The 11,090-nt window shown below is 38.3% G+C and overlaps 1 protein-coding gene across 1 annotated transcript; it reads left to right on the top strand.

Annotated features, from left to right (window-relative positions):
* Positions 1–2,635: 2,635 nt before the first annotated feature.
* cacng3a (calcium channel, voltage-dependent, gamma subunit 3a) lies at positions 2,636–10,624 on the top strand. Its single transcript, XM_028459167.1, has 4 exons — positions 2,636–2,846; positions 8,324–8,407; positions 8,499–8,639; positions 10,065–10,624. The coding sequence occupies exons 1-4, from the start codon at positions 2,636–2,638 to the stop codon at positions 10,622–10,624; spliced, it is 996 nt and encodes a 331-aa protein (XP_028314968.1).
* The last annotated feature ends 466 nt before the right edge of the window (positions 10,625–11,090 follow it).

The raw sequence follows: 11,090 nt of genomic DNA, 5'->3' as shown, positions 1-11,090 counted from the left end.
CATGCATCTCACAACCCTGTGAGTGAGACGCCTTCTGAAAGATATGAGCATTAAAATAACTTCTCATAATATCTTGTCACGTGTTTTTTTTTCATATACAGACAATAAATAGAACGGTCGTCTGAAGTCAAAACATTTACGCCACCCAATTTTTTTATGCTACATAAAGCTGATTTAAGGCTGTCTGAAGTGATAACTTTATTTTCTTCCCCTGACTTTTAAAGCTCTTAATAAAGGCAGGACAAACCTGATCAGGTTAATAAATAGTAATTGAAGCTTTATTAAATGCATGAACTCTTATGCTTTACATTTCAGTCGACTATATCTGTAGCAGATTTAGTCGACTAAAGCAATAATGTTAGTTGACTATAATTAAAATAGTCCTGATGACTACATTTTGACTAAAACTAAGTATATTGTGTCAAACTTGAGGCCTGGGGACAAAGGTTGTCCATTTTGTTCATCCAATTTCGGCCCGCAGTAGAAAAAACTATTACATAATAATTAATAATTCTGTAGATTGCCAAATAATTCAGACGTTTGTTGATTGGATCCCCATTAGCTTCCACCGTGGTGGTTGCTAATCTTCCTGGGGTCCATAAAAAAGATTCTAGTACATATAAGAACAGAAAAATTAAAGACAGTTAAAAATATACAGAAACATTACATAAAAAAGGTACATCAAGAGACATTTTCAGTACACCAACAAATACATTAAGATTGGTAAAAAAAATATGATTTTAAAGATATTTTTTATATACTTTATTGATCTCACAATGGAGAAATTCACTAACCATCCCTGGGGAACAGTTGGCAGCCACTTTGCGGTGCCTGGGGAGCTGTTCGGGGTTAAGGGACTTGCTCAACATCCCACAGTGATGGTGCAGGTGAGGCTTGAATCGGGAACCCTCTGATTACAAGGCCAGCGTTCTTAACCACTAGAATAGAATAGCTTTATTTGTCATTGCACATGTTACAGAGCAACGAAATGTAATTTCAGTTTCATCCTGTCCAAGAAAATCACATATAACACAAATAACATGGGAGGACAGGAGCGGGAGAACTGTGGTTTGCCACAAGGGCGGCGCCCCGTATTTAGATGAAAAATGGTTCCCTGTTGGGGAGGACAGAATAACACTAAGAAAAAAAACCTCAGCGTACATGCACCAAAAAAAACCCAACAAAAACAGTCACAAAAGAGCTCAATAAAATAGCGTGTGAGTGAAGGGGTCTTTGGAAGCCAAATAAGATAAGCAATGTGTTTTCGATTCCGGCTAGGTTAATTTCAAATAACCTTTTGTCGTAGGTTTCTGCACTGATCCAATAAGGTGGCCTTTTTAACTTGCAAGTCAGTCATTCAACTTCTACAAGTTGGTTTCTATTTTGCGTAAACCATCCAAAAGCAGCTCCTGCTTTTGAGCTCATTCATCACATGAGTCTGAGTGTTGAGAGTCCTGCCCCATCCTTCAGAAATGACTGGCAGACTTCCCAAAACAGTTGCCAACTTAATACAGACTTTGCAATAGGTCAGAAAGCTGCCAGCTCCAATCAGCAGCATGCCTGCTACCATAACACATCTACATGATTGGAATAATTCCAATCATGTAGATGTCCACATCTTTCACGGAAAGCATCAACAGACACACAACTTGCCACTTGTTACAAGTGTTCATTGCATATCCAGCCGCAAACTTCCTGCTTGGACACACGGTCTCACCACTGCCTGGTTGATCGATTGCATTGAGGGACCAACTGATGAATTCCATAATTCCAGTTTTGGATGAAATGCAAAGAGAGGCTCCTATTAGATCAGATTAAATGGTTGGTATTAGGACGATTGGTGACTAAGTTGGAGTTTGAAACAAGTCGAGTATTGTACGAGGGGAAATGATGGGAGTATTATCTCACTTATTACTAGACTGCAGTCTCTGATTTCTTTTGCTTACAAACAATCCCACAAGATTCCTCTAAATCACACTACAACTGGTCACAAAAATCAAGGAATTTGTAAGATTGGAGGATCCTGCAGTAACTGATAAGTCACTTATTGCTTGGAATTTGTTGGTGCTTTACATACTGTATATTACAGTTCAGTGCAAACTAGGGCACAATAATCAAGGAATTGCTTTTTTGTCTGCAGCTCAGAAAATCTTAAATTATTTAATGTCCTTATCAGTTTGGGTCATAAAGCCTTGGTCTCTTTCATTCAGTAGGTTGAGACTTGAGTAACTGTCAGTCACTGCTGAAACTAATGTATCCCAGCTGCTCTCCATGGTGCTGAACAGACTACTGCCAATACAAATACAAACACACATTCAGGCGGGGTCATACAGACAGAGCTCACACACACACAGTTTAGCTCTGTCACATTGCACTGGGTCCTGGAGGTGTGCGGATGTTGCTCTGCTGCTGTCACCTGGATCTGGACTCACCTGGATTACACTCCTGCTAACCACGCCCACGCTGATCAACACTTTTGATGGAGTTTTAAAGACAAAATGTCTGATCCTGTTCCATGCTGTCCATGCATCCTCTGGGTGTTTGGTCACAGATGTGCCCACCCTCTGAGCTTCCTCCAGCCCACCGGGTCCATGCACGGATAGTCCACCGACAGCCCTGAGAGCCCGTTGGTGACATGAGGCTGTGCAACCGGGGCATGATGATGCTGCTGACCACAGCAGGGGCCTTCTGCGCCTTCAGCCTCATGACCATAGCTGTGGGCACGGACTACTGGCTCTACTCCCGTGGTGTGTGTCGCTCCAAGAGCCAGAGTGACAACGACACTGTCCGGAAGAACGAGGAGGTGCTGACCCACTCCGGCCTGTGGAGGACCTGCTGCACAGAGGGTAGGGAAGGATGGATCACATCACAGTAACACACACACACACACACCAACACACACACACGTGTTTGTATGAGATCAGAAGGAAAAGAAAAGGGAAAAAAAAGAACTATGAAAACTGATGAAAAACATCTATGAAATCTATAACTGTGCACAATCGAGAGGAGTATGTTATTATTAATAAACTTCAACTTATAACTGATCATTTACTTCACCCAAACACTACATTACACAGACCTGTTAACATGTGTCTTTACACAAACAGCAAATACTACAAAGGTGGATAAAATGCTCAGCTTCATTACTTGAGTTAAAGTCTATAGACACTCCTTGAAAAAATTCTCAAAAGTAAAAGTGGCTCAGTGAAAATATCACTCGTAAATGAAGTAATTGCATTAAAAAACCTAAATATAAACCTTGAACATAACGTCTTGAATGAAATAAACAAACAAACAAGACTATACACTGATGCACTGTTACATATCGCTGTACAACAACGCAACAGTTACCCACTAGTAGTACAACTGTGATGTTTCATTAACTACCATAATAATTTGTTTTGTGTTATGAAACCACATCACAGTTATTCACTTGTTCATTCTCATTCAATAATGTCTAATAAATAAATGGAAAGGAGTCTTAGTTAACAATCTCAACTACATTAACCAATAGAACTGTTTTACATTCCCGAAAAAAATCTAACAACTTTTTCATCACAAAAAAAATGAAATATTGACATTACTTCTAATAACATTTGAGCATCATGGGGATATTTAACAAAATAATAATAAAATAATCCAACATTCAGCGCTCCTTTTGTTTAGCAACCAGACTTTGTCTTGCCAGCCTAAAGCTTCTTCCCCAAAGCTATCACCTTATTAAACTTGCGCTAATGTATTTATTTACTGTATTTATTGTTTAGTCTTTTATATTGCTGTGTGCACTTTTTATGGAGCTGCTTTTTTAAATCTCATTGTGCTGTGTATAATGACAATAAAGGCTTTCAATTAAATTCTATATCACAGTTTTCATGATAAAATATAACTTTTTTTCCCCAAAAAACTTGGAACCTGGGCCTAAGCCTTCTCAGGGTCCATCTCTGATGAAGCGTTTGTTCAAACAACACCACAGTTGATTAGACTCAACAGAGATAGATGAGATTTTCTAGATATGGTCTATGGATGGATGGCAGGATTCAGCCTCCTGAGACCAATAGACAGACTATTGGCACCTAATGCATTTATGATTAGATTTTTACTGCATCCATTAGAAGAACAGAGAAGGCATTAAGTCAAGGCAGTGGATTGGATGAAAGTGACTTCAGCAATTAATCTCTCCGCATAATTTTATCATCTTCTTCAAATAATTTGAAAATCTGCAGCATTGAATATAAAACATGCAGCATTCTGATGCATATGTCAATCATGTGGCTTCCTTCCATCTGCGTCAGTCATCATGTCACCACAGACATCTCATAGCCATGCCATGCAGTAACATTGTATTGTTTTGTGAGAACAAATGATGGGTCTCATTGAGAACTATAGGCTGATTTAACAAAGTTATAATAACCATTCACGTTATTTTAAGGGTATATAGATGAGTACAGTTTTTCAGTTAATTGAAACTGCATAAGTTAACTAGTGATAAGTTCATACATCTTACCGTAAAGTGTACACGCAGCTATCTTTAATTGGGAGCTCTATCAATACTAGATGACGTATAATAGTAGAGGTTCAGTAAGATAATGTTCATTATCAGTCCATGTCAAGCAGCCACAAGTACTAAGTAACTGCTGAACACTCAGCGCCATGTTTCCTCCTTTACAGCCTGGTAGTGATGCATGCTCGTTGTTTTTTCTGAATCACAGCATTTGATCTAGAATGATCCATCATGTTCTGTTGTTACTGAGTCTTCACTGGGAACCATAACTTACCGTTTTCTCAGGCTGCCATCAGGTGCTGTGTGCGGCCTTTTTCAGAAAACCAATCATTTTGAAGGTTGTTGTGGTTTTTTTTTTTTATCAAGTTTTTATCAAGTTTCTTTAGTTGTCACTGAATGTTATGATGATGATGATGATGATGATGATGATGATGATGATGATGATGATGATGATGATGATGAGGCTGCCATGTGTCTAATTTCTACAATGACAGTTGAAATGACGTTTTAGCAACCATGGGGAGTTGTAGATGCTGGTCCTGCATCATGTGTTAATAATTCTGCATTGGTGGATGGATGAATGGTTGAATGGATGGATGGATGAATAATCCTTGGTTTCTGCTTAGCTGATGGTGAGCATTTACAAATTACTGCTTTATTTGCTTCAATTCATATGTGTCAAACTCAAGGCCCGGGGGCCAAATCTGGCCCTTTTGAGCATCTAATTCAACCCGCAGGAGAAAATTAAAATGATCCCCAAAAAAACATGTATCATTGTGTAAATTACAAAATAAGTCAGTTGTTATCTCAACCCCTCTAAATACGCATGGATACAAATTTCCCATGCTTATATCACATGATGGGAGTATTTTTAATGTCAATTCAATTTCAATTTCAATTTCCTGCAGATTCCCTCAAATTTTTGTACTAAATTAAATAACAATTGTTCATAATTTCAAGGAAATGTAAGAGAATTTTAGTTTAATTCATGTAATGCTTATATATTGTCGATCTAGTATGCTTTATATACTTTATACCTGGAAGTGCAGACTAGGGCACAATAATGTTGACGTTTGTCTTTTTCCTGCTAAAATCTGCGGCCCAGTTCAGATCAAGCTTGTCTGAATGAGGCCCCTGAACAAAAATGTGTTTGACACCCTTGCAAGTAAATCAAGTATAAGATCAAAAGCAAAGAGAACAAACTGAAAACACAGTCAATGAGAACATGCAAACTCACTGGCATCTAACCAGGATCTTGCATCATTGGGTAGCAACGAGCAGGATAACTGAGTGATGCTTTGTTGTGTATAAAAAATATTCATTTTAAAGTCCATACTCTGGCAGTTGTTTTAAATTGACGTGGTCTTTTCATGTACTTTTTCTCCCTCTCTGACCAATCCACCATCAGCTTTGTTTTGGTTACCAAGGCAACAACGTCACCTCATCAATACTGGTCAATCAGTGTTGGACTCAGGGACAAATTCATCGATATGTGTTCCTTTAGCACTACAGTGGAAAAGCCCAGCTGGGCCAAAGGTTAGGAAGTGAATGTGACTCTACAATCAAAGTGCACATGGAAACACGTCAGAGGCTCACACGTGGTCTGCGTCACATGGCCTGGGTTTGTCACTCCTGCATTACAAACAATGAGAAGGAACAAGTGTGGAAAATGTGTATGAACATGAAAAATCAGGTGTGTTTAAGTTCATTTAGACCTGGAGAAACGTCTACTGTATGAATACTTCCAGTGAATTATTTTAATGGACAGTTATTAACCCTCTTGAGTCTAAGATATTGATAACTACTTGTTATCAAATATATGACTTTTTATTGGATTTATTATATCAGGTACTACTATAATTTGTGATGTATTATCCTATTTTGACATATTTAGCTGACAAGTACTCATTATTAAATATATTTTACTAAACCAAGGGTCTGCAACATGCGGCTCTGGAGCCTCATGTGGCTCTTTGACTCTTTTGCAAAGGCTCCCTAAAGCTTTAAAAAAAAAACTATTGAAATAAAGTTATTTTTTAAAGAGGCTATTAATGATTAATGACAAATAAAATCAAGATATAACAATTTATTAACCTAAAATAAATCACATTGTGCAATGACTCAGCACCTTCCTACTTCACCTCCTGTAACATCTACAGACCATCAACTTTTCCTGCACCTGTGACTAACCATAAGTTTTAAATCCCTGGTAAAATAACTAAACCAATAAAAACACTATTCTGGAAGAAAATAAATATTTTAATTGTGTGGAAACAGATTTATTTAACCACCAATGTACAGGTTAAATATGCATGTTTTATGTGTGGCAAGAAATGAGCAATTTGCATGTGTTGACCACAGGATCATGTGTTATCAAATTCAAGTTACCTTTTGTAACCTTTCAAATACATTAACTAAAAAAAATCTTCTTTATATAACATTGTGTTCATGTAAACTGAGATGTGTAAGAATTTGAAGATACTGTTTTATTTCTTGATGTCAGTTTATTTTATTTCAAACTGTTTTTAAGTTGCCATTTACGTGATCAATATAAATCAAATTAAATCAAATATTATTCTATATGATTTTAACTGTAGAATTTAATACACTGTATTGTCTTCAATGAGAAGGTATTTTTTCGGCTCCAGGAGGACTTTAATCCAGGTGAGATGAGACAAAATGTAGAGTAAAGGTTGCAGACCTCTGCGTTGCATGATGGCTTCCACTAGCGGCTTTTACACACACACACACACATACACACCTGTTGTAGACACAGGCATGTGTGTGGCTTCAGGATGGGTTACGTTGTGACATGTCACTACTGGCACCCAAGATTTCACTCCTCTGCACAATAGCAACACTTTGTATCGACAGCTTTTAATCACCTTCAACTCAGGTCAAACACTGTCCTCTGTTTTAATATCTTTCTCCTTAAAAAAGTCTATCTTAACCATCTTTAGGGACGGCTGCTCCACTACGCCGTAGCGGTCCCTGTTTTTACATTGTCACCTAAATGTTAGATTTGGGATGTTGACCTGGATCATTCCCAAATTCTAATAACTTGTTCGCGATCCCATTTTGGATATTTTCTGACAATGTCATCAAAACCATCCATTAGTTTTTGGGCCAGACTGTTAACAGACAAATAAATAAATAATAAACTTTTGTTTTACGGGGAAAGAAAGACTATAGCAGTGGAAAAAAATTGCAGTAGTGTTAATCTTTCAAAATAAATGTAGACGTGGTTAAAAAAAAGTTTTTTGGATAACCGATACAGCTAACGCATGCAGGACAGCCAACTTCAAGGACTGGACTTTTTTAATTACACAATTTTAATTACATATGCCTTTTAGTTTCTGGTCTATGTATGACCATTCTATAATATAGAGGTTAAGTTTACATGAATTAAACATGATGAATCTTGTGAAAACAACAACCACTGCCTTTAACAACGTTATAAATACAAGTAAAGGGGCCATGGTGGCCTAGTGGTTAAGGAGGCAGGCTTGTAAGCGGAGGGTCACTGGTTTGAATCTCACCGGGCCATCACTGTGGGATGTTGAACACGTCCCTTAAGCTCCACCTGCTCCCCGTGCACCACACCATAGCGGCCCACTGCTACTCAGGGATGGGTCAAATGCAGAGAACACATTTTGTACATGTGTAAACATACATGTGAAACTGGTGAAATCTGTTGCTTTCTCCGGTGATGCTGTGAGTTATAAAAAAAAATACTAAAACAAAGCAACACACATGAGTCACTCATAAAATGTTGCTCTACAATTTGTTTGTTAGGATTTTGATCCCTTTGTTCTGTTGCAGGGACATTTCATGGCGTCTGCAAAGACATAGATTACTTTCTGGAGGATGCGGACTACGAACAGGATGCTGCAGAGTATTTACTACGTAGGTAACAAAGGAGAACATTGCATTCTAGCGCACCATTCCAGATCATCCATAACAGCTGCATGTTTTCCATTCTTTTTCATTTGCACAGGTGCAGTGAGAGCCTCCAGCCTCTTCCCCATTCTCAGCGTGGGGCTGTTGTTTCTCGGTGGAGTGTGTGTGGCTGCCAGTGAATTTTACAAGTCACGCCACAATGTCATTCTCAGCGCTGGCATACTCTTCGTCTCTGCAGGTCAGAAAATGAACTTAACTGATTACATATGTAAAAAAATAATAATAATAAAAATAGAATCAAAGCCAAGAAATTGTATGTTTCCTCTGAGGTTTATTAAGTGTCACTGCGTCAAATGAATAAATGTAATTTTGAACATTATATTTGGATCATCCTGCAGCCTAAACCAATCAAGAAACAGTTTCAAAGGCAGATAAACAGCTGAGTCATGTTCAATACAGTTAATGGATTAAATCTCCTAAGGCTAAACCATGTTACTATCTGCTATAACATTATCCAGTCAAACTCACTGTGATTAGATGATCCTCTTCCAGTGGCGGCTCCAGAGATGTATTACTAAGGGGTCCATGAAATCAAACCCAATTACAGTAACGCTAGTTGTTCATGATTCAGCCTCATGTCTTCACGACCATTCAAGTGGTCATGCAGCTAAGCTATGTCATGCAGCCACCTCAATCTGAATAAATCAAGCCAATCCATTTCAAATAAATCATCAACAATCGATATTAGGGATGTAATGATTCACTCAACTCCCGATACGATTCGATTCACGATGCTGGGTTCACGATACGATTTTCTCACGATTTATTTTACAAAATGGGAATGTTGACAAATGACTGAAAAATAGTCCTTTATTTTTTGGGGAAAATACTGTACTATTTTCCTTTTATTTTTCATTGTCAAAAGAATCCCTTGATAAACTATTCAAAATGATGCAATTTAACTAAAAATAAATCTTGAATGAAATAAATAAAGGAATAATACAAATGAAGAAGCTTATTAAATTAAATTCTGGTTCTATAATAAACAATTCAAAACTGCGTAATAGTTCTTTTTCTTTTTAAAAGTGCAACTGAAAATGTATTTTGTGCCTTAACAATTGGACTTTAAAAAAAAACAAAAAAAAAAAAAAACAGTCATTTTACTGTATTTACGTCAGATATTTGTTTAGACCAGCAGAGGGCGCTGGTAACCCAGTGGTCGGTTGGCATGCAGTTATTCCACCAGTGAAGAAGAGAAGCTATGCTACCAGACAGAGCTAATAGAAAAACCTGACTTTTACAGATATTCACGTAATATTACAGATATTCTTTCGGTGCTAAAGGGGTAAAGAATCATTTATGAGCATGTTTAACAGTAAATGGCGGCCAGAAAGAAAATAGTAGCAGATTCCGCCCGTCACGTCCGCTTCTGGAAGGATTAATATCTGCTGGTTAAAAAAAGTACTGCGATTCAATTTTCAGAGCATCGATGTGAACCGTGGTACCTATGAATCGATTTTTAACTGCCTTACAATTAATCGTTACATCCCTAATCTATATATTTAATTGTATTGAATTTAACTTGATTGACTGTTTTTGTGTGTTAGTAATTATTAGCTCTTGTATTAGACTGAGCATTTCCCTCTGTTTAAACCCTCCACAGGTCTCAGTAACATCATTGGTATTATTGTGTACATATCAGCCAACTCAGACGACCCGAGCCAGAGCGACAGCAAGAAGAGCTACTCCTATGGCTGGTCCTTCTACTTTGGAGCGCTGTCCTTTGTGCTGGCTGAGATGGTGGGTGTGCTGGCCGTGCACGTGTTCATAGAGAGACACAGGCAGCTTCGCACCAATGGTCGGCCTTCCCTTTCAAAGCCTCCCATTTCCCGCAGCTCCTCATATTACCGCAACAGATACAAACAAAACCGCAGCCGCAGATACAGCTCCAGGAGCACCAACAGCGTAGGGGAATGCAACACATTTCCAGCAGCTCTCGTCCTCGACCGAGAGCCGTCCATCTCTGCTGAGTCCAAAGTCCTTACCTTGACAGGTGGGCCCACACCAGTGACAATGGACTCAGATTTCATGCTCTACACGTTGGGCTCGGCTCTTAATGATGGAAAGATCGATGTGGATGTTGACGATTTACAGACTGTGGTTCCTCCCATGGAGGTGCTTTCTGGAAATTGCTCCTCCAACAGAAGGACCACGCCCGTATGAGCATGGAGGAATACTGTATCTGTGGACTGAGGATCAAGTGCATGAGTCGTTTTAAAGGAAAGAACTCAAATGAATGAGCAGAGCTTTTTCCCATGGAACAGGATGAATAACTTGTTTAATGGATTATTTGGTGCGAGATGAAAGAAGACAACAAAGCATAAACAAATTACAATGAGATGAGATAAACTGGGGTTTTTCAGAGTCAATGGATAACTCTGTATGTGTAACAAGACAAGTGCTAAATGTTTGGATGGTGTTTATTTCATTTTGTGTCATCTGTGAATTTACTAATTTAGACATGGACAACTGGAGGCCCAGGTGCAACAAAATGCAACAAAACAATTCACAACACACAAAATGACAGCAAAAATACACCAAAATTACTCCAATGCACAAAACAACTACAAATATAAACAAATATAGCTTCTGCACAGCAATTGTTTGGGGCCAGACAATTTTAGGTGAA

Source organism: Gouania willdenowi, chromosome 1, assembly GCF_900634775.1.
Source record: "Gouania willdenowi chromosome 1, fGouWil2.1, whole genome shotgun sequence".
Classification (NCBI taxonomy): Eukaryota; Metazoa; Chordata; class Actinopteri; order Blenniiformes; family Gobiesocidae; genus Gouania; species Gouania willdenowi.
The sequence above is the reverse complement of the archived record's forward strand: the minus strand, read 5'-3'. Positions and strand labels throughout refer to the sequence as shown.